Source organism: Muscardinus avellanarius (assembly GCF_963383645.1).
Source record: "Muscardinus avellanarius genome assembly, chromosome: 8".
NCBI classification, from domain to species: Eukaryota; Metazoa; Chordata; class Mammalia; order Rodentia; family Gliridae; genus Muscardinus; species Muscardinus avellanarius.
Window position 1 is genome coordinate 83,243,184 of NC_137794.1, and position 27,849 is coordinate 83,271,032.

The following is a 27,849-nucleotide window of genomic DNA, read 5'->3' on the forward strand; positions in this document are numbered from 1 at the left end:
ATCATTCTGTTGGGGCTTTCATAACTACCCTACATTGCTGTCCTTTAAAGATAAAAAAATATTCATTAGCAGTTGGGATTCATAGTTCCTTGACTGATGTAGGATAGCGAAAGGTTTTGACACATCCATGATCAAACAGTTTGAAAGAAATTAACAGAAATAATGGATGGGACACAAAAGTTCGTGTGAATGAATCATGCAAGAAGGAAGCAAAAGAGACAGTATCATTATTTTCATGTGTACAGGTAGCTGCACAATAAGTTTAAATTTTCTAAGCCACTAACGGATCAATACAACATAGCTTTTGGAAGGTCATCTGAAATATATAAAATTATCATGACATTTCTTAGTGAATGAATGGATGTTTTTATGAAAGAAATGGACTTTTAAGGTAATAAGTCTCATAGGGAGAGAATTCTAGGAGATGGTTTAGTTTAGTTTCTAATTGCTCCCCAAGATGCATTAGTGTATATGTCTTTACTGTACCATTTTGTAGGTTAATATTGTAGTTGTACATATGCTGTGTATTTCTTTTATATCAGGAAATAATTTAATTATATTAAAAGTGGTAAATATTTAAGATAGCTATATATATTGACTCACTTCAGTTTAAATTCAATTCAATAAGTACTTATTGAATGACAGTGATATATTAACTATCAAATTGGTCATACAGAGGTATACATATTTTAAAAAGATATGGTCCAAACCCACTAAGACTCTTCCTACTCAAAATGTGGCCTATGGACCTGCAGTGTCACTATTTCTTGGGAATTGATAGAAATTATAGAAATTTGTAAGCTTGGGATCCACTCCCTCCTTTCTGAACCAAAATCTGAATTGTAACAAGATCCTGAGGTAGATCAAATGTATATTAAATTGTGAGAAGCACTGTGTTAGAAGACCACAGACTAAGGAAGAAAATACACACACACACACACACACACACACACACACACACACACACACACAGTAAAAAAGGAAATACTTAATAAGAAATAACGCAGAACATATACTTTTGGATAATAATAGAATCTAATCCTGGTTGCAGAGATTGACAGCAATTTGAATCCTCCTCCTCCTCCTCCTCCTCCTCCTCTTCTTCTTCTTCCTCCTCTTCCTCCTCCTCCTCCTCCTCTTCCTCTTCCTCTTCCTCTTCCTCTTCCTCTTCCTCTTCCCCTTCTCCTTCTCCTTCTTCTTCTTCTTCTTCTTCTTCTTGGAACTGGGAATTGAACCTAGGGATTCTCTACCTCTGAGCTACACCCCTAGTCCTAATTTATTTTTTAGTTTGAAACAGGGTTTCACTAAGTTGCTGAAAACCTCACTAAACTGTGGCAGCTGACTTAGAATTTGCCCTTTTCAACTTATCTTTCCACACAATAGAGGAACACAGAGCATGTCCCTGGTCAAGTACATTGGGGAAATAATGCATAATGTATCTTACATTTTATATTTACTAAACCATTAACTGATCAATACAACACAAGGTTTGGAGGGTTACCTGGAATACATAATATTAGCATGATATTTCTAGAAAGTGAATAAATGTCTTTAGAGAAGAAATGGATGACTTGTTCACAGTCGTGCGTTAAAAATTCCTGAAGGGCTGAAATAAATACAGTCTGTTCAATTAAACCTAGGATTCCACAAATATACTAAATATGAAACTTTCCCCCCCTGTATATTAACATCCTGAGGATCCAGTGGTCTATGGTACACACTTTGGGAAACACTGCTTTTTATGACTTGGCAACGTTTTGCTTTTGAATTCTTTACTAGGTTTATTTTGCTCTCCATTTCCTTCTGTGATTTTATAATTACAAAGTATATGAAGCATATTCAACCTTGACTATAAACAAAAATAAAAATTTAGCTCTGACAGAATATATGTTGTGGCATAGAATTTCTGAGGCAAATTAATCTAGCTCTACTGCTAAAAATTATCCAGATCTGGAGAGATAAAGTTGTCTTTGAACAAACAGTACGCTAAAGTCTGGCCTCCACATATCATTGAAATTAAGCCGGAGCCTGCAGATAAATGAAAGAGAGTTTTGGTTAACTACCAAAAATGAATAATTCATTGGTAAGGTTATGAATAAGAACAATTGTCATGACTTAAATAATGTTCCTGAAACTGACATAGCATTTGAAATAGAGTAGTTTATAAATTCAGCTAACAGAGAGTAAGTATATATTCTAAGACTGGTAAATTGTTGAAATTTAGAACTTCCTTCAGAGAATATGTGTGAATCAATAGTAAGGAGCTCTTAAAATTCAGAATTTCAAAGACAATGGAGTCAAAGCGCACGCCAAGGTAGTCACCATTCTCATTGCTTTCAGTTCTTCAACCTGTCACTTATTTTTGCTGTTATTGTACATAATAAGGTCTTCCCCCTAGTAATAATGGGAAAATCATGCTTGCTAACAGTTAATATAGAAGAGGTTTTTAAAAATAGAATTCCTTCAACCTGAGCAATTTGGTTTTATGAAAATACCTTTACTTCTGGATTCATTGGCCCAGCGATTCTTGTTTATTTTAAAAATATTGATTCAACCAATATTGATCCAATTACAGAGCTTTCATAAATCTGTTGTTCTTTGTGTGGCTGTAACAGCTTAAGGCCCGGGAAAGGTACCGCTCCCTGAGCTAAGATCCTGACAGGAGCATCAGCTTCCTCTCACAGACACATGGCCAGTGTGAGGCCTCGAGACAGCGTTTCCAAGATGCTTAGCCACTGTTCTCTTATATCAAAATTTTCTGCTCAAATAAATAAATAAGTAAATAAACCTCCAAACAAAACAAAAACAAAAGCAAAGAAGGGTATGTCAAATGTCAAGTGGTGACTATATTTTGAGTAATCCAGCCCAGTTATCAAAACTAAAATAGTCATCCAATTATTTTATTAAATCTTGTTGTCCATTCCATCACACCTACACTAACCCTCCTTGTCACTGAGGTAGCATTTGCTAAGCGACAGAGCAGGCTAGGGTATAATAAATTTGTACTTTTGTAAATAAAATCCAAAGAGGCAAGTTATGTTTCAGAGAGAAAAGATCATTTCTACTTATATTTTTATAGCGTATTTTCAGTATCTTTTCCCCAATATTTTAAAATTTTATATCTTTGAAAGGCTTACAACAAATAAAACATCAGTACTTTCTTCTGTGTTTTCTGGGTATACTAAACAATACTAAAGAAAAGTACACATCTTACAGATGTGTAAGAACATATATTACAGGTTTACAGATATGCAAGATAAGAAGAGAATTAAACCATAATAAAGAGGAATAATAGGTAATATAAATAATACTGGCACTAGGAACAAACATATCAGCTCAATATTGTGGTTAATATCTAGCCCAAACTAAAGACAAAGCTTTCACCTGGCTAATTTTCCCAGTGAATATATGATTGATGAATTTAGTTCTATCTGCAAGCAGAAAAAATAATGGAAATATTTTTCACTGCTTCTTGGACTATGATAAAGACAGTAATGCCATTTGTGAGAGAAAAGAGAAAGTGTCATAAATATATACACAATGTTTTAGTCCTTGTAATTTCAGAATGATAGTCTTTGAACAGTCTTCTAACCCAAATACCTGGCCCACATAAAAATATGTTTAGATCTCCATTTTAAATATAAATATATATTTATACTATATAAATATATGATATATAAGTAATACACAATGTGATAAAATACTAATACACACATACACTCACACACACACACACACACACACACACACACACACCCACACACACAGAACCACAATGGATAATTCTGTGGAGGTTAAACAACCTCCTTGGAAGTCCACTGAAGTTCGTTCTCTTAGGAGCCCAAATATACCTATTACTTGTCAGGAAAATCTCTGCTATTTCACAGAATCTCATTCAATTTTTCTCTTACCTATACAACAAATATTTACTGACACTCTACTATGTGTCAGGCACTGTGCTAAGGGCTGATCTTTTTTATTACCATTTTAGCTTTTAAAATATATTTTGAATGCTTGAGAATGAAAAAAAAATAATTGAGTCTAAAATGTCCAAAAGGGTAAGCGGCACTTTGTTCTTTCTCAATTGAGTTTAAAAACAAACACTTTGACCATTTGTCTGTATGTTCTTTCTTAAGTCATATCATATATGTTTACTTGTTTTGGCTTGAAAAATCAGTCATATAGAACTAGGAAGCAATTGGGATGTCCTAGCAGAGCTTGTGATTCTCACTGAGTCTGTATTGTGTTCAGTTTCTTTTTGCTCTTTTATGCCTACATGGTGCCTGTCTCCATATGAGTAAGTTCTGCTCTTTACCTTATATATTCTCTAACTGAGAAGTCTTTGTCGCAGAACCAGTGATCATTACATCTTTGAGGGATAGCCTCAGGGTTTCTGTGTAGGAGTGTCTCTGGGTAGCAATCTATGTCAGAAGAAATGGCTACTTAAAGGACTCACCTTAGCAGCTGTGGGAACTCTCCTAAATTATCCAATTCTATGGGCTTCAGTTTCCACATTTGCCAAATTAGAATCTAGTACTTATCTCACAGCATCATAATAGAGGTCATTGAGATAAATTCAATGTCCCGAGCTCATACGAAGAGGTCGATAAATGTAAGTATTATTAATATTGTGTGGGCTGTTAAAATTGAGCGGCAATGCCAGAGCATGTTTGGTTTTGCTTTCTGTTTTCAAAACAGATTGAGGATATTAGACAAGATTATTGCCAAATCAAGAAGAAAAATATTTTCAAAAATATTATATAATCTTTATATTTGGAAGCCAAATGCAACAGACTTAGAAGTAAGTAGTTTCCATACTCGAGAAATACTGAAATCTGTTTGGAAGCACCCAGCTCTGCTGTGTGGCAGTCTTTCAGCACATATAAATGGGAATGTGATGTTGCTTTTCCTTCTTAAATTTCTAATTATCACATAATATGACTTAGAAAGAAAATAAATAAGGTAACATTATAGTAATCTCATTTTCCTTTATGTTTGCTGTTTCTTGACATTTCTATTTCATAAAAGAGTATGTTTTAGTTCCTAAAAAGTATATTCTATGGAAAAGATAATATTTTGAATGCATTATTTAAAACTAAGAATGAGCTAAATGTGCATGGCTACATTACTTCCGGAAATGATGGTATTCGAAGATTACAATGGAGATTAAATTTATACACCTCGAAGAACTTCTCAATTCTAAGAACTTGAAAATACCACAAATCATGAAATTTATTGACTTTGTTTCAAGTTAAGAGTTGCATAGAAATTTAAAAGGTTGCGATATGGGAGAGGGGAAGAGGGAAATTCTCTACTGCACATGATGTACTTAAACAAACATATCTATGTCAATCACTAAGCCAAACACGAGAAGGAGGAGGGGAAGGGAATGGGATGGGAACTGAGTAAAGGCTAATTGGGTGATGTGTTCATATATGCCTCCACCATCTTGCATCCCATTAAGATGTATGAATATAATAAACCAATATAAAATTAAAAATAAAATAAAAAGTTTCAGAATGTCCTCTATTCCATTGCTACTCAAAATATGGTCCCTGATTCTACACCACTAGGCCCTGTGCAGACTTCATTTTAGTATGGCACTCCTGATTGCATGCAGGAAAAATTCTGCTCTAGGTTAAATAGTTCTAGGCCCTTTGCATTAACGGAGGGAAGGAGGGTGTAGTGGCTATTTACTTTAGCATATTCTTATGTCCTTATACATGAGCTTTTTTCACACTGTATTGGTTTTGGTACACAGGCATTTTGTTTTTGTTCTTACTTTTTTCATCTTATTTTTGACCATATGTAGGGACATCTTGGTCTTGACTGTTCACTTGAATCATCTCGTGGAAGCCAATTCCCTCCACTGATGCACATATCAGGTTTCAGATTCTTAGTCCTACTAAAAATTCAACCTTTTGAGGATCCATGAGTGTTGGAAGAGGATTTAGTTTGATAAGTTGTGGTCAATAAGAAGTAGAGGGGAGCTGGGCATGGTGGTGCATGCTTGTAATCCCAAAACTTGGGAGGCTGAGACAGGAGGATTGTAGGTTTGAGGATAGCCTCAGCAATTTAGTGAGAATCTCAGCAACCTAGTGAGACTTTGTTACAAAACAAAAATTAAAAAGGTCTGGGGGAGTAATTCAGAGGTAGAATGCCCCTAGGTTCAATCCCTAGTATCAAAGTAGAAGAGGAGGAGGAGAAGAAGTAAGAGGAGGAGAAAGAGGAGGAGAAAGAGGAGGAGGAAGAGGAGGAGAAAGAGGAGGAGAAAGAGGAGGAGAAAGAGGAGGAGAAAGAGGAGGAGAAAGAGGAGGAGAAAGAGGAGGAGGAAGAGGAGGAGGAGGAGGGAGACTCAATTGAGATGTCTTTCTCAAAATGACCCATACAGTTAATATAATTTAAATAAAAATTCTGGAAGCAGTTTATTAAAAAAATAAAGACAAGTGGCTTTCCTTAAAAAAATAAAACAAATAAAGAGAGTTGTGTCCTGGGACATAAGAATAAACAAAAGATTGCCTGATGACAGGAAGACTCTGAGAACTGATGCTAAGGTGCCCAAGAAGGAAAGGCAGGTGTTGCACTAGTGGACATTAGGTCATGTGAGTCTCTTTGCTTCATGCTGTTTCAGGGTCTACTTTGGTGACCCATTTGTGCAGTAAACCATTTGAGGCACCTGTATGCATGTAATCAAAAGTCTGTGTGTGGATTCCAAAAGAAGAGGAAAACACTTTTTCAAAGGAAAGAAATTTTCTCTGGTTTGGTAGCTTCCTCCTTATTTTACACTGTAAGAGATAAATGATGGGGAATGAAGGGAGAGGAAATTGGTGTAGGTCAGACTTGGAGAGCAAGCTAAGGAATTGTAGAGCTTAATGAAAATTTTGCCAGGATATAGAGTAGCTTTTTTTTTTTTTTTGCTTATAGCTCTCTATATAAAGTAAAATCTGTATCATTCCTTCAATTCAAATTTAATCTAGAGGAGAAGCAGAGAATAGGAAATTTCTTTTCCTTTTTCTTTTTTTTTTTTGTGTGTGTGTTACCGGGGATAGAACTGAACCCAGTGTTTGAACTACACTCCTAGCCATTTTAATTTTATTTTGAAACAGAGTCTCTCTAGACTGCTAAGAGTTCTACTAAGTTGCTGATGTTGGTCTTGAACCTGTGATCTTCTTGTCTCAGCCTCCCATGTACTGGGATTACAAGTGTGCACCACCACACCTGGCAGTAAATTTCTTCTATATCTACTTACTGATTTTGATCTATTTTTTATTTCAAACACATGTTAGGTGAGCATTTCTGGTGTGGATTATATTTGAGCTGCTCTGATAGTATATTTGGGCAGAACAGACAATCAGTGGAGTTCACCACAGAACAACTATGTGATTATTTTATAATCTTATTTGTTATTATTATTTCATTTTTAAAAAGAGAATAATATAATTAAATCTATGTCCACAATAATAAAATCTATTTCTAAAATTTATTCAAGTCAACCTTATTTGTGTGGGTTACAGGATTTATACTTGGACAATTCCAGTGTACCTAAAGCAGCCCACCAATGTGATGTCGAGGGGAATTCCAACATTACTGCAAAAGAAAAAAATAAAAGAATATTTTCAAAGAACACATTATTTTTTTTTACTCACGAAGAAATATTTATTTGTTTGGTCAAATTGTATCTACATAACAAAGAAAATTTTTATCCACACTCATGAAATCAAGGAGCCCAGTATTGTGTACTTAAGCCACAGTCATTTGTTAGGTCAAATATTTAGAACTCTTCTGATAGCAAAGGTGTTGTGAATTGTCAGATTCTCAGGTGAGCTCACAAAGCTTATCTGGAGTAACATATATCAGTGATGGTTCTAAGACATTTCTAAGACCATCACTAATTCAATGATGTTCTGAGTTGTCAGATTTGCCAGTGAGCTCATAGAGCTGATCTGAAGTAACATGCTGTGGTAATGGTTCTAATACCATCAATATTTGGCTCCCTCTGGAATTCTAAACCATTTGACCCTGAACTCCAAGCAACCATTTGTCAAGCATGTTTTATATGCCATGTGTTAGACAATTAGCTAATAACTTTTCTGGGTCCAGAACCCATAACTCATCTAAGTCTTGAAGGTTGGTTCATCATAGGCCCCTAAACAAGTATCTTGTGGCTGCCTTGCAGAAAAACTTGAGCCCTAAAGTAAAAGAATCAGAGATGGGGAGCCAGGTGTGGTGGCGCACACTTGTAACACCAGCATTTGGGAGGCTGAGATAGGAGGATCACAGGTTTGCGGCCAGCCTCAACTACTTAGTGAGGCCCTCCGCGACTTAGTGAGATCCTATTTCAAAGTAAAAAATAAAAAACAATGAGGCTGGGGTTGTAGCTCAGTCGTAAAATGCCCCTGGTTCAATCCCTAGTACCATAAAAAAAGGGGAGAATCAGAGATAAAGGGAGGGGCTCAGTAATTTCCTAAGTTACTGAGCAAGGGTTTATGTCTGAGTAAACTGATGCTGGAGGATCAATATACTTTCATTCTCTAATAGCAATGAAGCTGGAACGTAGCAATTCATTTGGAAATTGTGTGCTCTTAGGTTGGAGACAAATTATACTACCAATAGATCAGAGCACTAAAAATAGAAAAGTGATTTAAATTAGCAGTAGACAATAACAAACTACCAAATTATAGCTTGCACCTGATATCACCAACACTTTGGTTAGTATGCTTTAAAAAATAATGAAGGGTAGTAAGGGAGAAAAAGAGTGGAAGACCAAATTTTGAATACATGCCGACGAATAGATGGATGAAACTGTCACTTGTTGAGCAGTTATGACACCGTAGATGCAGTTTCAGACAATTTCTCATGATCTCACAGAAACACTGCTAGGTCTTCCCTGCTTTTATAGAGGAGGAAACTGATGTGATAAAGGTGACTGTCTATGACTACACTTATAGTAACAGAACTGAAATTTGAATGCATTTTCTTCAGACTCCAAAGATGACAAGTAGAAATAAAAATAACTTCTTAGAAATGATATCCTTGTTAAAATAATCATTGTTGGGAGGTTTGCAGGCCTGCACACTGCTTGGGTTTCTTTGAGTCCTACTTCTCATTCTTTGGTCAATTTCTAGTTTGGGGAAGGACACTTCATAAAAAATATTCCTTACAGAAGGAAACCCTGTACATGTGGGTGGTGAGCTGAATGGGGGGGGGGGACAGGAAGCACCTACATTTCAGTTTAGTCCTGGATGGGAAGATGGAGAGTCAAAAGCTCTCCAAGAAGAATGGAAGGAGAGCATGATGGAAGGAGAGGAGAGCCTTCATCATCAAAGGACCAGGGACATGCAGCAAGGTTTTAGGCTTAGGATGAGATTTAGATATAACATCGGATTTAATACATTTTCTTTGTTTCTGTTATTTTATTTTGCTTACCTATTGAAGTGATGGCAATATGAAGAATAGTTACTGAAATAGCATAATCCCAAATCCACTCTTCTACAACCAGAACAAAAAGCAAGCCACAAACAAAGTAGGTGACTTCTGTGGAGAATAAAAGGACTGCAAATAAAAGAAAGAATATAGTTATTTGAAATTAGTACAAATAACAGTTCTGAAACACAAACTCTCTGCAAACAACTTTTGGTAAGGACTTTAAAAAGTGTACCATCTTTTACCTGACCCTCAACTATGGGTAAGAACTTTTTTTTTTTTTTGGTGGTACTGGGGTTCCTTGAAACCCTTCTACCTCCAGGTTATACACCCAGACCTATTTTATATTTTTTTATTTGGAAACAGGGTCTCAAGCCAGCGAGGCTGGCTTCGAACCTGCGTGATCCTCCTGTCTCCACCTCCCAAGTGTGGGGAATACAAGCGTGCGCCACCATACCCAGTGGTAAGAACTTTTAACATATTCTATCTCTTGATTATCCTTAAACTTATGTAAAAATAACTAACAGCATATAATTTCTGTTTTTATATTCTTTGTACTTAACATTTTAGAAGATAAAATGCAATAAAGAAATGGTATAGTACACCCTATGCATGCAGATCTGTTGAAAATTTCATTTTAAGAAACATCAAAAATTAATGAAATTAATGAAGGAATTCATTTCTGAGTTTCCAGAAATGAAAAAAAAATGTGTTTATTGAACTGTAACATTTCATCAGTACTAAGCAGTACCTAACTTGGAAATAAGTTTCTTTGTGTTTTTGAAATAATATGGTATGTTCCAGTAGTCATCCTGGAAATATAACTGATGGCCATGAATGAAAGAGGGCCTCATAAATTACAGGTATGGGTGGAAACACTTCTAAATCTACAAGTTGTCAGAGAGTGGTTTCCCTGAACATACATAAATAGTTATTTACAGATCAGGGCCACAGATTTCTAAGACACCTGAACACGTGAAAGGTCAACCTTTTGCCTCTTGTCTTTTATATAGCTCTTTAAAGCCACAGTAATTTCAAAGGAGATGTTCATCAAACTTTAAAGTGACAAATATATGTGATATACCATCAAAGACTCTTTATAAATAATACTACTTTCCATAAAAACTACTTTTCTCTCCTTTTAAAACATAGCAAATGAATGGTATGTTCAGACAATTCCAGAATCAATAAATCTTAAGCAGGCACACTCGATATTTTTCAAAGCAGAAAATAAACTAACCATGTTATTTCCTGTTGTGCAGAAGAAATTTATTACCCATCAAGCCAGCGATTGCCTCGTGGATAAGCAAGACATCAAATAAGCCAATCCTAAGTGCCATATTTTGAAATACATCACACATGCTCATCTTCAATTCTATTTAACTCAAAAATTAAGTAGAGAATTAATACTAATTCCTTTTCTATTGCATGGAAATCCTAAAATCAAGGAAGGAGCTGTCTTGTGGTATCATAGTGACATCACCTCTCCTCTCACACTTCACTCCTTCCTCCAAACATGGCTCACAGAGCTTCTGCATCATTATTAGAAAATAGAGATACCTCTTCTGTCTGTATTCAGAGATTTTATAGGTTAATTTGCAGCTGTTTGAAGATAGTGATTTTAGTCTTGTACAAGCTGTATTTGCTTCTGTTGACAGAGAATATGTACACTTTGTTCATGATATGAAAGAAAGCATAATTTAAAGGAAACAGGACACAACTTGAGGTGAAGATACCAACATCTGAGTCTCACATTTACGGTTTAAGAGTTTTAAGACCGTGAGTAGGACTGTAATCTCTGAATCACTCTGTTTCCTTCTTCATAAATTGGAAACAGAATACTATCTTATCTACCTCAAAAATTGTTGGGAAGTTTTTCATTTAATGAAAGGTATTTATAAGCTTTTCTCTGCAATACAAAGCTAATAGTAATCAAAATCATTTAACTAGACACAACTTGTTTCAGCATCCTTGTTAAAAATGATCTTCTTGGTGACAAAATTATTGAAACAAGCTCACTCTTAATTTTTATCTTCAAGACTAAACAATTCTAGATTCTTAAATCAACATCCCTAAAGAGGAATGACACTTGTCTCCCAGAGCCCAGAATTTAAAATTTAATAGGCTAAGAGTTTATTAATAGCTTTGTATAAATGTTCATGTTTTGTAACAAAAAAAAATGGTGTAAATTAAACCAGGCATTCTGGGGATCTTCACTAATCTCTGTTATGTGTAAACATTGCCTTTTCCAATAAGCCAGTGACATTGTCCTGTCTTCATTGACTCACCAAAGGCAAGATTAAATAATAACATTTGAGTCTTAAATATCTTCCCTACCCTAAACTAAGACATGACCCATACTAGACTCTGCACTGTGACTATCTCCTTGTCATTTGTGGAGCAGAGTCTTGGTTAAAACTAAACAAAATAAAAGTTTAAAAGTTTAAAAAAACAACTAATTTAATCATTGATAGGGAAGTGCAGGGAGAGAGTTGGATGAATATTAGACTGCTTGTATCTTTTGTTCTCATTTATTCTTTACTATCCAAATTGAAATAATAATGGCACCAAACAAGGCTATTCATTTGAAGAGGACGATTTAAAGCTTTTTATTTGAATTCAATAACTCTAGCTGACCAGGTTTCCTATGCAAATCATATTTGAAATCTGGTTTCTTTGGCCTTGGGCATTTTTGTATATTTGCATATTTTTCCAAATATGAAAAAAAATTATCCTATAGTTTTCTAATGAATTTTAATGTTTAAGGAATGGAGAGTACATTAAAAAAAGGAGTATGGAGAAATTTAACAGAATACTAAGAATAATTATATGCAAGAAGCAAGTTTGTAATTTTTTGTCTCAAATGTTCTACTTGTAGATAGGTCCTAGGTTTTTATTAAAATATATTATTTTATAATGGAAAATGGCATTGGAGGAAGAGAAGATAGCAGCATAGAGGAGGTAGCAAGACCCAGTCCCTTGAGACATGGAACTCAATCACCTGCTTCTTGACAAGGAAAGAAAAGCAGTGAAAAACACAACAAAACAATGAAATGTGAAAAATCAATGGAATCAGAACCAGAAGAATGAGCAGAGGACTGTGAAGAGCTCTACACATCTCACCTGATGAATGGAGACCAGCAGCAGCAGTGGTGGTGGCACCATCTTGGCCAGGCTGCACCAGGGTTGGTACTGCCAGCATCATGGCTCCCAGAGACCATCAGGAAGAAACTGTGGATTGCTGTGAGGCCAGTGACTATAGATCATTATCCAAAACAGTTGTCATTTCACTCCACTCTCGAGAGGGACCTGGCTACCTGGATGACCCAGCTAGACCCTGCAACTGTTGCTGAACCCATCTGTTTCAGCAGCAATCCAGAGCAGTGCTTACCCAAGATGGTAAATTAACAAGCTATCTTAGCAAGAGACTTCCCTACATGGGCACAAGGGCTTATCTGGCAAGAAAATAAACTCCCAGGGATCTGAGACTTTGCAAATCATCCCTATGAAGGTTGGGGTGAGTATGACTATCAGATACAGCAGAAATGTGAATTAGCAGATAGGCCCTAAAGACATTCCAGTGAGAGGGACCTCCTGTTCAAAGTTTCCTGAGTCCTTGTAGGGTGTATAGAGATCACCTTGGGATACCCACCCATGGTGTCTGGGAGGAAATAGCTCAGCCTACTGAGATGCAGACTCAGAAAATAGTGAACTTGTACCTGGCCATGTTTGGGCACTGCAAGCACCAGCACTGGAGGAAAACAAGGGCTCATATAATTGTGGCCACCCAGGGTCGCAGTGGTGTCACTGGAGCTAAGGAACTGAGTCATTTAAGTTCCGTGGTTGGAACTGTGAAATCTCTCCCTGCCAGACCTTGGGGCTTGGTGCAGAATGGCAGCAGCACCATTTTGGCCAGGCCCTGATGAGAGGCCAGCAGCCTAGCAGGGCTTCCCTTGGTCACAGCTTCAGGCTGGAAATCTCCACCAGCAGAGTTAGTGCCTGGCACACATGCACACTAGTGACTGATAGTATCTCCCATGATCATAACAAACAGATCTGGAGTGGTGTCCCAGGGGTCATCCAAGCTCAGCGAGCCAGGACACAACCTAAGAACATAATAATTATTGGTTTTGCTGAGCCTAAGCCCACTGGCCTGAGTCTGGAGATCAGTGATCTGCAGTATCATGGGCTCACAATCAGCAGAGCAGTGGTGCTTTCTGAGGAGCATTAAGTCCCAACCAACAGGCTATAAGCTCTAAACAGAACATCATAGTCTCTAGCTTTGTGGAGATTGGACCTGAAGAGCACAGTGGCCTGTAGCCAATCAGAAACTCCTGTTTGCCTGCACTAAGAAATATATCTAAAGAGCCTCTGAATGATAAACTAAAAAGTTTTATTATATGAGCCAGATTGGTAGAGGCAAATATATACCCCAAGCATAGACCTTATTATAAAGAGATAACAGCCACAGGACTCATACACAAAGAGGGAAAAGATGCTGAAACAACAGAAACTGAAAACACTGGAAACAGGAGAATGAGGACCAGTGAGGAAACATAAACTCCCATAGATTGACAAGGGAGAGTACCAATACTGATCTATAGGAAATTCAAGAAGGAGAATTTAAAATTTTAGTATTAAGTATAATGAAAAGGCCTCAAGAAAGTGTACAGGAAATTAAGGTAGATATTGAGTCTCTAAGAAAGAACCTTCATTTTGAACCACATAAAAACAGGGTATCACACTTGGAAGACAGTTGATTCAAAACTGAAAGAACAGTCAACAGTATACAGAAGGCATTACAACAACACATCCTAAATACCCAACAAATATGGGACAATATGAAACATCCTTATGAATAAAAGGCATTGAGGAAGGTGTAGAAGCACAAATCAAGGGTATCATAAACCTTTTCAGAGAAATAACATCAGAGAATTTTCCATAGAAAAAGGCTTGGACATCCATGTACAGAAGGCATTTAGAACATCATTAAGAAAAGATCAAAAAAGGACCTCCCTATGTACTTAATAATCAAAATGACTAACATAGAGGCCAAGGAAAGAATCTTAAGAGCAGCAAGAACAAAATAACAGGTGACACTCAAGGCAAAGGAATAAAAATCACCCAAAACTTCTCAGACCAGGTCATGAAGGTCAAGAGGGACTGGTATGATATACTCCAGACCCTGGAAGAAACAACTTCCAACCAAGACTGGTATATCCAGCAAAGATATCATTCAAAATTGATGGAGAAATAACAATGTTCTAAGACAAGCAAAAACTTAATTTAGGACTATCAATACAGCACTAGAGAAGACACTAAAAGAAATAAATTAAAAAGAAGGGGAAAAAAAGCAAATTTCAGAACCATAGAAAAGGCAAACTCCACCAGATGGCAATTAAACAAAGTAGAAATAGCAATGCATCAAACAGAAAACAGAACACAAAATGACAAGAAACAATAATCATATTTCTTTTTTTTTTTGCGGTACTGGGAATGGAACCCAGGGGCATTCTATCTCTGAGATACACCCCTAGCCCTATTTTTTAATCTTTATTTTGAAACAGAGTCTCACTGACTTACAAAGTACCTCACTAAGTAGTTGAGACTGGCCGCAAACCACAATCCTCCTAAATGCTGGGATTGCAAGTGTGTGCCACCATGCCTGGATCAAAAATTATATTTAAATAATAACACTGAACATCAAAGGTCTTAACCCCTCAATTAAAAGACATAGACTAGCAATGTGAATTAAAAAACATAATCCAACTATATGCTACTTGCAAGAAACTCACCTTATAGCCAAAGATAACCATATGCTAAAGGTGAAAGGATGGAAAAAGATATACCATGCATATGGAGACTGAAAACAAGCAGGGGTAGCAATGCTTATATTTAACAAAACAAACTTTCAGGTATAACACATCAGAAGAGACAAAGTGAGTCACTTCTCATTTTTTTTTTTGCAGTATTGGGGTGGAGCCCAGGGGCATTCAACCTCTGAGCAACACTCCAAGCCCTATTTTTTATTCTTTGTTTTTGAAACAGGGTCTCACTGAGTTGGAAAGGGCCTCACTAAGTATCTGAAGCTGTCCATGAACTGTGATCCTCCTGTTTCAGCCTCCCAAAAGCTGGAATTATAAGTGTGCACCACCATGCCCAGCAAGGCACTTCTTATTAATAAAAGGAGCAATCAATAAAGAGAATATAATGATAGTAAACATTTATGTCCCAAATCTGGGTGCACCCATGTTTGTAAAACCAACTCTTTTGGACATCAAGTCTCAAAAAGACCCAAATATAATAATATTGGGAAAGTTTAACATACTACTCATGCCACTAGATTAATCTTCCAGATAAAAGATGAGTTGAGTAGATAATTTTCAGACCTAAAGAACAAATAAACCAAATGAACCTAATAGACATATACAGAATATTTCAACCAGCAACAGCTGAATACACATTTTTCTCAGCTGTCCATGTAACCTTCTCCAAAATAGGTCACATCATGGGTCACAAAGCAAGCACTAGCAAATTCAAAAGATAAAATTCCCTGTACCTTTTCAGATCAGAATGGAATAAAACTAGAAATCAACAACAAGAAGACAGCCCCCCCCCAAATTACATAAATATATGGAGACTTAATGATACACTCTTGAATAAGGACTGAATCAGAAGATAAATGAGGAAAAAAATAAATTCCTGATGTTGAATGAAAACAGAGATACAATGTACCAAAATCTATGGAACACTTCAAAGGTAGTGTTAAGAGGAAAATTTATAACACTGAGTGTCCACAAAATAAAAATAGAAAGTCACCAAATAAACAACCTAATGAAACACCTCAAGGACCTAGATAAACAGGAACACTCTAATCTTCAAACCAGTAGAAGGCAAGAGATAATTAAAGTCATAACAGAAACCAATGAAATAGAGAATGAAAAACAATACAAAGGATCAATATGACAAAAAGTTGATTCTTGGAAGAGATTAACACGATTGAAAAACCCTTATCCAATTTAAACAAAAGAAAGAAAGAATCAACCCAAGTTATTAAAATAAAAAATGAAAAAGGAGACATTACCACAGACAGTGGGAAAAAATCAGAGGATCATCAAAAACTATTTTGAAAACTTATATTCCAATAAACTGGAAAACATGGAAGAAATCAATAGATTTCTAAATACATACAACCTACCTAAATTGGACCAAGAGGATATAGAAAATGTAATCCAACCCATAGTAAGGAAAGAGATAGAAACAGCAATAAAAGTCCAAGTCCAGATGGATTCCCAGCTGAATTCTACATAACATTTACAGAAGAAATAAACTCAGTACTTCACAGGTTACTCCACACAATTGAAAGAGATGAAATTATTCCAAACTTTTTCTATAAATCCAGTATTATTACATTAATACTTAAGCCAAATAAAGATACCTCAAGAAAATAAAAATACAGATCAATATTACTGATGAACATAGATGCAAAAATTCTAAACAAAATACTAGACATGCTTATCCAAAACCACATCAAGAAACTTGTACACCATGACAAAGTTGGTTTCATCCCTGTAAAGCAAGGCTGGTTCAACATATGCAAATCAATACATGTTATTCACCACATAAATAAAAAAAGAACAAGTCACATGATCATCTCAATATATGCTGAAAAAACATTTGACAAAATGCAACACCCATTCATGTTAAAAAAACACTGCAGATAATTGGAATAGAAGGGACATGTATAATAAACCCAAATCTAACATCATATTGAATATGGAATATTCAATATAGGAATATAGGAATTCTCTTTAAATTCACAAACAAGACAAGGGTGCCCACTATCACCACTCCTTTTCAATATAGTCTACAAGACTCAGAGGAATTCAAATAGGAAAAGAAGAATTGAAATTGTCTTTATTTGTATATGACATGATCCTATATCTAGAAGACCCAAAAGCACTCAATAAAAAGACTAATAGAGCAGATTAACAAATTCAGCAAAGTAGTGGAATACAAAATCAACCTAAAAATATTAGTAGCTTTTCTATATGTCAACAATGAATTCATAGAGAAAAAGATCCAGAAAACAATTCCATTCACAATAACCACAACACCAATAAAATATCTCAGAATAAATCTAACCAAGGAAGTAAAAGAACTCTACAGTGAAAATGATAAAATACTTAAGAAAGAAACTGAAGAAAATCTTAGAACATGGAGAGTTCCTTGCTTATGAGTATGCAGGATAAATATTATCAAAATGGCCATTCTACCATAAGTGATATACAGAGTCAATGAAATATCTATCAAAATATCACTATCATTCTTCATAGATCTAGAAAAATCAGTCATAAATTTTACATGGAGAAACAAAAGATACAGAATATCTATCAATTCTTAGCAATATGAACCATGCAGGAGGCATCACAATTCCTGACTTCAAATTATACTACAGAGCTACTGTAATAAAAACAACATAGCATTGGCACAAAAATAGATATATAGACCAATGGAACAGAATGGAAGATACTGAAACAAATCCACACACTTACAGCCAATTGGTTTTCAACAAAGATGCCAGACACATATGCTGGAAAAAAGACAGCCTTTTCAACAAATGGTGTTAGGAAAACTGGTCATCTATTTGTAGAAAAGTGGAACTAAATTCTTACCTCTCACTCTGCCCAGGAATCAACTTGAAATGGATCAAAGACCAGGACATTAGATCATAGACTGTGAATCTACTAGAGGAAGGCATAGGTTCAAAACTCCAACATATAGGCACAGGTAGAAACTTCTCCAACAATACTCCCAAAGCTCAGGAAATTAAAACAAGAATTAATAAATGGGATGATATTAAACTAAAATGTTTCTGCAAGTAAAGGAAACAATAAAGAGTCTAAAGAGAAAGCCGATGGAATGAGAGATCTTTGCCCACTATCCCTCTGATAGAGGACTAATATCTAGAATACACCAAGAACTTAAATGCCTTTACACTGAAAAAACAAATAATCCAGTCAAGAAATGAGCAACTTAATTGAGTAGATACTTTACAAAAGAAGAGATACAAATGGCCAATAGATACATAAAAAATGTTCAACATCACTAGCAATCAAGGAGATGTGAATCAAAACTATACTGAGATTTCATCTAACTCCAATCAGAATAGCAATCATCAGTAAGTCAAATAATAGCTGGGTGTAGTGGTGTAAGCTTGTAATCCCAATTTTGGGGAGGCGGAGACAGGAGGATTGCAGTATGCAGACAGCTTAAGTTACTTAGTGAGGCCCTTTGCAACTTAGTGAGACCCTGTTTCAAAATAAAGAATAAAAAATAGGGGTGGGGATGTAACTTGGAGGTAGAATGCCCCTGGGTTCCAACCCCAGTATCACACAAAAAAGTTAAACAATAATAAATGTTGGCACAAAAGTGAAGAAATAGAAATTTTTCTACACTGTTTATTATATTGCAAAACTAGTTCAGGCACAATGATGATTAGTGTGAAGATTCCTTAGAAAACAAGGAATGGATCCACCATATGATCCAGCTATACCACTCCTGGGTGTCTTTCCAAAGAAGTTGAAACCAGATAACTACAGTAATATAAACATACTCATGTTCATAGCAGCACAATTCATAATGGCCAAATTATGGAACCAACCTGGGTGTCAATCAGTAGATGAATGGATTACAAAATTATAGGAAATACACACAATTGAATTCAATTCAGCAATATGTTATTGAAAAACAATCAATATGTAAGATAATGTGTTTTAATTGTTATTCAATGCCAGTTTGAGATTTAACAAAATTATGTAATTTGTAAGAAAGTGGAAAGACCTGGAAAACATGTTGAGTGGAGCCCCATCAAGTGCTGTGTGCATATAGGTCTTTGTCAACATGATTTACATTATGAAGTGGGACTCCAATGCACCAATAAAAGCACATTATAAAAAGAAAATGGCATTAAAATTTTACTTTTCTAAAGATGGTGAAATTCACTATTAATCCCTCCAAGCAAGTATGTTTGACATGTATTCAATGTGAACAGGTGTTTTCATTGAGATAATACCTGGGAACATATGAGGTATTGGTTAATTGTTATTTCAACAAAAGTGTTAAATTTAAAAGCAATAAATCTTATCTTAGCATATTCTTATGTTTCCCTCGGCAATAACTTGTTTATAGATTTTTTATTATTTATTTATTCATTTATTTAATGGTACTGGGAATGAAACCCACAGATCTTCTACCTTCAGGCTATACTCCCAGACCTATTTTATATTTTATTTGGAAACAAGGTCTCACTAAGTTGCTGAGAGCCTCACTAAGTAGCTGAGACTGACTTTAAACCTCCTGTCTCAGCCTCCCAAGTACTGGGATTACAAGCATGGGCCACCACCCCCAGCTGAGTTTTTGTTTTTCAACTGACACAGTAACTATAGGTAATGATAAGATTAGGTTAATTGGCATATCTGTCCCCTAACATATTATATATTTTTTAATTTTTATAACATTCCAAATCCTCTCTCCTAGCTATTTTTAAATTTTCAATTAATTATTGCAAACTTGAGTTATCTTAGCCATGCTATAGAACATTTTCTATGCAACAAATTCTATAATATTTTTGTTATAAAAATAAAACAAGTGAGGTGTGGTGGTACACGCTTGTAATCCCAGCTTTTGGGAGGCTCAGACAGGAGGATTGCGCAGGTTCGAACGAAGCCAGCCTCAGCTACTTAGTGAGGCCCTTTGCAACTCAGTGAGACCCTGTTTCAAAAAGTAAAGAATTAAAAATATGGCTGGGGGTGTCACTCTGAGATAGAATGCCTCCGGGTTCCATCCCCAGTACCACAAAAATAAATAAATTAAATAAATAAATAGAAAAATAAAACAAAACAGAAATGTATAAATTGAAAATGCAAGTTCTCTGCTATCCCAGATGGGGTAAAACAGTTTGTTGCATAATTTTCTAGACTTCTTACTGTTGACACCATGTATTTTACTCACTACACACATTCCTTCGTAGTCTTCATTTTCTATTTTATGTTTGCATGAACATTTTCCTACATTTGTGCACTGTCATTCTTCTATTTCTTTAGAATACTGCACAGAAATTCACCTCTAATATCATGAAGAAAATTTTCACATAAGAATTCCAGTTCCCTTCCTCTACTTATGCCATCCTATTCCATCTCCTAAGAATAACCACTTAAAATTTTTTACAGCAATTTCCCTAATAAATTTTGAAGTCAGATATAATGTGCAGATGATTGAGAAAGCGTAAAACTTAAAAAATAATTACCTTTATAATTTGCATTGATCCACGAGGGATTTATTTTGAAATCAAATGGTGCCAAGAAATCCAACTCGCATACCCTGAAATGTTAAAAAAAAAAGTTTACTCTGAAGGAGACCGTTCATAACTATTCACATGAAGGTTTTGTATATCACTGGTCCAATGCAAGCATATGTTACTAGATTTATCCATTTTAAAACAGGCTGACGTAAATGGCTGACAAACAATATCTTGTCCACATGGTCTTCTTTGTCACTTTGTCACCACTTTTTCAGCTGGGTATGGTGGCACACGCTTGTAATCGTACCACTTGGGAGGTTGAGACAGGAGGATCATGGTTTGAGGACAGTCTCAGCTACTTAGTAAGGCCCTCTGCAACTTAGTGAGACCCTATTTCAAAATAAAGAATAAAAAATCAGACTGGGGGTATAGCTAGAGGTAGAATGCCCCTAGGTTCCATCCCCAGTTTCAAATAAGTAAATAAATAAATAAATAAATAAATAAATAAATAAATAAATAGGGCTGGGGGTGTAGCTCAGAGATAGAATGCCCCTGGGTTCAATCCCCAGTACCACAAATACATAGATATATATACATACATACATAAATTTATTTGTCCACCAAGTGAGCTTACTTACATTTGGGATTTCAGCTGTCATCTTAGTAAATCCTTCTTGCATCACATGTGTGAGGGGAATTCACACATGGAAAGAGTAGGGGGTGGGGAGCAATAAGATCCAGTTTCTAATCCCAGTGATGTTGTAAATGTGAACTTGGACAAATCACTTAACCTCTGTGGGATTCAGTTTCTTAACTGTAAATTGAAAAGATTAATCTCTGAGATCCCTTCCCGTTCTAAAATCTGAGTCTATAAAATATTCACTTAGACTTTCTCCTGTGCCCAACTTTGTAATTATGTGCATCTGGTCAACCTGTTAGCTGCCACCTGGAGCTTTAAGGTCCAATTACTTCCAATTCCTCACCACTGATCCCAGTAACTATAAAGTCCTAAAATCCCTTGCTCAGAGAGCCCTATGAGTCTTGCTTCTCCCCTGTCCCAGGCATGGTCTCCCATCTCCAGCCCCAGGCAGCAACTAAGATCCTGCCTAAGTACTAGATGTGTCCACAGTAGTTTTACTGCAAGCGTGCTGAATAACATTCTTTCCATTGTAAGAGTTAGCATAATTACTTTTTGGTATTAGTTTGCATATTGAAATGAAAATTTCTTGCACAACTGAATGAAATTGTATAAACACTCAATCTGTAGGAAATTGTTTGGCAGTCTAAATTTGTGGAGAAAAAATTCAACTATAGCAAAACAAAAAGTTACCTGGAAAATAATACCTTGCGTTTATACAAAAAGCAGAGCATTAAAAACACACGTATTAGCTCATTTTGTCCTCATGATAGTTATTTTTTAAAATTATTTCCAAACTGGGTGTGGTGGTACATGCCTGTAATTCCAGAACTTGGAAGGCTAATAAAATAGAATCACAGGGTTGAGGTCAGCCTTAGCAACTTCGTGAGGCCATTTTCAAACTAAAAAAATAATATAGGGCTGTGGTGTATCTTGGAGGTAGAACACCCCTGGGTTCAATTCCCAGTACCATACACATAAAAATTATAATTTCCATTTGACAAAAGAAGACACTGCAGGCTTGATCAGAATGATTCAGGTAGTCAGAAAAACTAGGGCCAGAATGCAGATCTGACTTGTAGTACCAAGCTACTTCTAGTATATATCAGAAAATATTTAAATTGGATATTGATTATTTCTAAATTCCTAGTCCAAACCTCCTTTTCTTATTCCCCTTCTCCTTCTCCTTCTCCTTCTCCTTCTCCTTCTCCTCCTTCTCCTTCTCCTTCTCCTTCTCCTCCTCCTCCTCCTCCTCCTCCTCCTCCTCCTCCTCCTCCTCCTTCTCCTTCTCCTTCTCCTTCTTCTTCTTTTTGGTGGTACTGGGGATGTAACCCAGGGGCCTTCTACCTCTGGCTACACTCCCAGACCTATTTTATATTTTATTTGGAAACAGGGGCTCTTAAACCAGCTGAAGCTGGTTTCAAACCTGCGCGATCCTCCTGTCTCAGCCTCCCAAGCGTGAGGATTACAAGCGTGCGCCACCATGCCCAGCTCCAACCCTCTTCTGATTCAATGCCAGGCCAGAAAATAATAGTTTCATTTTCCTTCTATAACTGTCCTTCAAAATGGTAAAAACAGTCCAGCCTGGTTCTGTTCATTTCATTTCATGACATTAATAATTTTCAGAGGGAACATTAGCTTATTTTTTACTTTAAAAACAAAAGGAAGAGATATGCCATTTAAAATCTGCATTTTTGCCGGGCGTGGTGGCGCACGCTTGTAATCCCCGTGCTTGGGAGGTGGAGAGAGGAGGATTGTGCAGGTTCGAAGCCAGCCGCACTGGCTTAAGAGACCCTGTTTCCAAATTTAAAAAAAGTATATAGATGGGTCTGGAAGTGTAGCCTGGAGGTAGAAGGGTTTCCAGGAACCCCAGTACCACACACACACACACACACACACACACACACACACACACACAAAAAAAAAAATCTGCATTCTCGAAGTCACAAAGACATGTCAAGTTTAAAATACAAACTCCTTTTCTATTCAATGTTAACTTTTTAATTCTGTTTGAAGACGCCATGCTACTTACTTGAGTGTCAGGCAACATATGCTCAGAGACACGTAGTATACAGTATAGAAGAGGATGAGACATACCAGAAGATTCTGCAGAACAACCTGTGAAGAAGACAGGTGTAAGGTCCAAGAGCCTGGGTTATATCACATGATTGTTTATAACTACTTTGACAAAAGGAAGATCACGAAGAAATGCCTACATATAGTGCTGGCCAGCTTTATGTTGGTTGAGGACCTGTAAGGTAGGAAGGACTTCAGAGTGCTCCATGAAAGTGTCTGACTGAACAGGCTGGAGTAACATATATCTGCACCAAAGATTAATAAAGTACTTAAATCCATATAATTTATCATCCATCCACTAGAACAAACATCTTAAATACCAACTTCATATTTTAACTTAACAGTATTATTCTAAAGTTCAACTGTAATAATAATAAAAATATGAAAACAGGTAAAAATTTTCAAAACAAAAATCTCCCAGGTAACAATATAATAATTAAGCCTGTGTGCAACAATTTCCAGAGAAATAAGCTAAGATGGTCTTGTGATGGACTTTTCCATACCCAAGACTTAGCAATGAAGCATCACAGACTAATGAAAACCAGATGGATCATTCAATGAAAGATGTTGTGAAAATTGTCTGACTTCTAAATAGAAAAATCCCATTAGATTCTAGTTCAAATGGACTAAAGGTTTAAATGCCAAGGAAGGGTTGGGAAAAAATATTTGCCACATATGTATCACACATAAAGGATTGATACATGCAATATATAAACTCATACAAATAAAAAGGGCAAACAAACCAATGAAAAAGTAAGTAACATATATAAATAGATATTTCATGTGAAGAAACTTAAAAAGCCAATAAACAATCAAAAACATACTTAGCTTCACTATTAATCTTATAAAATATATTTTTATAAATATAACGAAACTGTCAGCATTTCACTTGGGAATTTTCCAGTTTATTTTATTCACTTTTGAATCTTTCTTAGAGTCATTATTGTTTAGCCAACAGTCTCAACATTTTGGAATTATCCATTTTCTCTGAAGGACCAGTTCACCAAATCTTTTAATGATGTTGGGTAGAGAAGGAGTGCTCTGCTAGAAACAAGAGAGGGTTGTTTGCCCAAAGCATACCAAGTCAATTTGCCTGAATGGGCCAGATTTACCAAGAATTTACTTCTTTCAACATTTGTTTACTTATTTATTTATTGGAGGTACTGGGGATTGAACCCAGGTGAAGTCTACCTCCAGGCTATACCCCCAGCCCAATTTTATTTTATTTTTTTAATTTGGAAACAAGGTCTCGCTAAGTTGCTGAGAGCCTTACTAAGTTACTGAGGTGACTTTGAACCTGTGATCCTCCTGTCCCAGCCTCCCAAGTACTGGGATTAAAAGCATGTGCCACCATGCCCGGCTCAACTATTTTAAAATAGGTAAACTGGTTGTGGGGGTGTGACTCAGTGGTCGAGTACTTATCAAGCATGCATGAGGCTCTCAGTTCTCAGTATCACAAAAAAAAAAAAAGAATAAGGGGTGAAATGTCAGGCTCATGAGGACATTAGTACAATAGGAAACCAGGACTCCAAGACTCAGATCTTCAACATCATTGCCCTCCCCACCTACTACCATTTCAAACCTTCTTAGTCTCTATCTGTGTTCTCAGTCTCTCTATTTCTGACATTTTATTCCCTCTTTGAACCTCAGTATCTCCCATGCAATATCCCCTAATCCTTCTTCCCTCAGGACTTTCCAGTCTCTCTTTTCTCAATTTGTAGTTTACTCCTGTGCTTATTTTCCCCTAAGACTCACATATCCTTGTGGCTCCATGATGGTTCTAATATTTTAATTATTTTCACAGCTGAGATTTAGAATAATTTTTGTTAAGTTAAAATACAAATATTGGGCCAGGCGTGGTGGCGCACACTTGTAATCCCTGCGCTTGTGAGGCAGAGACAGGAGGTTCGCGCAGGTTCAAAGCCAGCCGCGCTAACTTAAGAGACCCTGTTTCCAAATAAAAATATAAAAAATAGGTCTGGGAGTGTAGCCCAGAGGTAGAAGGGCTTCCAAGAACCCCAGTACCACCAAAGAAAAAAGTTACAAATATTGGTATTTGGGAAGTTTGTTCTAGTGAATGGAAGATACATTATATGGATTTATGTACCTCATTAATCCTTGATACTATACTTTTGAAAAGAAGACATAACAGAATGGATACAAAAAATTCTTCTGGAAGCTCCCATCAGACTTCCCATTATATCTCACTGACCACCAATGAGCTATGTGCCCAGCTACTGCACAATCACAAGCAAAAACTAAGAGGGATTAATATGATATGTTGTAGTGTGAATGTGCTCCTGGGTATAGTCATCTACCATCTCAATAAGATAAAAATTGGAGTTCTATTGGTGAGGAAGATGAAATAGGGGTGTTCCGCTAACAATGTCTTCCAAGTAGAAAAATCAATATGAAAAGAGAAAACAGACCTTATTTTGTAGAGAAGACAATTTAGAGGTTGTAATAGTTTGGACTTAGAATGTCCCCCTAGTCCTTATGGAAACAAGATAGCAATGTAGGAAGCAAAGGGGTCTCTAGGGAGGCTTTAGGATTATATCCTTCCTTCTCACTGCTCTCTCTCTCTGCTTCTCACCATGATTCCCTCAGCTCCAGGCTCTGGCCTCACATGGACAGAACCTGGAATCTCAAAAAAAAACTGTAAGCAAATAAATCTCCCTTCCTCTAAGTTGTGTGGCCAGATCTTTTGGATTATAGCAGTGAGAATGTTGACTGAGGTAGAAATCAAGAGAAAATATGGAAGCTTTTCCTGAGTTGAAGGTTCAAACGCTGCACCTACAAATAAACTGGCTCAATTACTCAATCACCAAATTCCTTTCTGTTGAGCTAGAAAGGAATACCCATCTTCCTGACGGGAGATAGGTATGTAACACAGACCAATCTTGGGGCTTCTTTAGGGCTATAGTTTTCTTAAGAGGCATGTGTTTGAGGGTTTGCTTTACTCCTTTTTATTATTATTATTGGTATGCTGTAATCATACATCTTGATGACATTCAGAGTAATAGAGGTATACACACACTCTTTATAGCATGTGTTATTATCAAGTAGTTTTTTAAAATGTGAGCATGAATATCTTCTAAGGTGAAATATTTCTAGATGATTACTTCATCCCATTTCAGTCTAAAATAAGATGAATAGCATATTGATTCTGTACTCAGATATGTTTTCAAGCAAACATGAAACTATTCTTGTTTCTTTATTTTAAATATTTTAATTTTTAACACACATATTCACTGTAACATTTACTTTTATAATTCAGAGGATTGTGTTACATACGGGGAAAACTGATTAATGCTAAAACTGTTTAAGATTTCAGAACTATTTTTTTTAATTATCGTAATTTATGAAAAAATAATTTGGTGACAAATTGCACATATAGAATTACCTACCTTCCCCAACAAATTTATAAAACACAATAAAAAAGTGCAATATATTTTAAAATAAATATATAAGAGCTGGATGTGGTGGCGCACGCTTATAATCACAGCATTTGGAGGATCGCAGTTCATGTTCTATCCCCAGAACCACCACCAAAAAAAAAGAGAGATGTATATCCAAATATATATATATACATGGAATATTTTAAAGAAAGGCATACATTTTGTAAATAATAATTTATATTTTCTAATGAATTATAAATCTGATTTTAAAAAGATAATATCCTATAAGCAAATTCTCTTGCCTCTAATAACTTTTCCCTTTGGCATGGTTTATACTGCCTGAGAATTAGCCTTCTAAGAGATTATTATACCATGATATTCCCCTGCTTGATATCCTTCTATGGCCTCATACCATCATCAGGATTCATGCAGTCATCTTTTTTGTTTTAACCTGACAAATAGTCACTGAGATGAGCAGCAGTGCAAGGTGAATTGGATATGGTCCCAGCCAGAGACAACCAGTACATTTGTTATCAGATGTACAAGTATCTATCATTCTCACCTTGTGGATCTGTTAAAATGCCAACTGCTGAACACCAGCTCCAGAGTTCCTGCTTCAGTAGGTTTGGAATGGGCCCCAGAAATTTGCATTTCTAAAAAATTCCCAGAAAATACTGGGTCTGCAGTTCCCATGCCCACACTTTGAGAACCCATGATCTTCAAAGAAGCTATGACTGAGAAGTACTCAGAAAGCCCTGGGGAGAGATCAAAAGAGGCTGGGTATGGTGTGTGCTGTGAGGAGAGGTAAAAGACATTTCTCTGAGAAGTGTTCTACAATAATAATTATCATAGGTTTTTTAATTTATCAGCATTACTTCACAAATTCTTACAAAAATTCTGAGTGGTAGGTTCTATTACTATTCTTTTTTTTTTTTTTTTTGGTGGTACTGGAGGAGGAACCCAGAGGCTTTCTACCTCTGGGCTATACTCCCAGACCCATTTTCTATTTTATT

The 27,849-nt window shown here is 36.1% G+C and overlaps 1 protein-coding gene across 1 annotated transcript in view; it reads right to left on the reverse strand.

Moving 5' to 3' along the window:
- Positions 1 to 1,933: 1,933 nt before the first annotated feature.
- TMEM244 (transmembrane protein 244) overlaps positions 1,934 to 27,849 on the reverse strand; it is a gene marked incomplete at both ends in the record, with an annotated part of 40,380 nt that continues 14,464 nt past the window's right edge. Inside the window, 5 exons of the mRNA XM_080700529.1 lie at positions 1,934 to 2,028; positions 7,543 to 7,587; positions 9,427 to 9,552; positions 20,732 to 20,805; positions 23,395 to 23,480. Of these exons, the coding sequence (XP_080556655.1) occupies positions 1,934 to 2,028; positions 7,543 to 7,587; positions 9,427 to 9,552; positions 20,732 to 20,805; positions 23,395 to 23,480 (426 nt within the window). The remainder of the gene's footprint in view (positions 2,029 to 7,542; positions 7,588 to 9,426; positions 9,553 to 20,731; positions 20,806 to 23,394; positions 23,481 to 27,849) is intronic.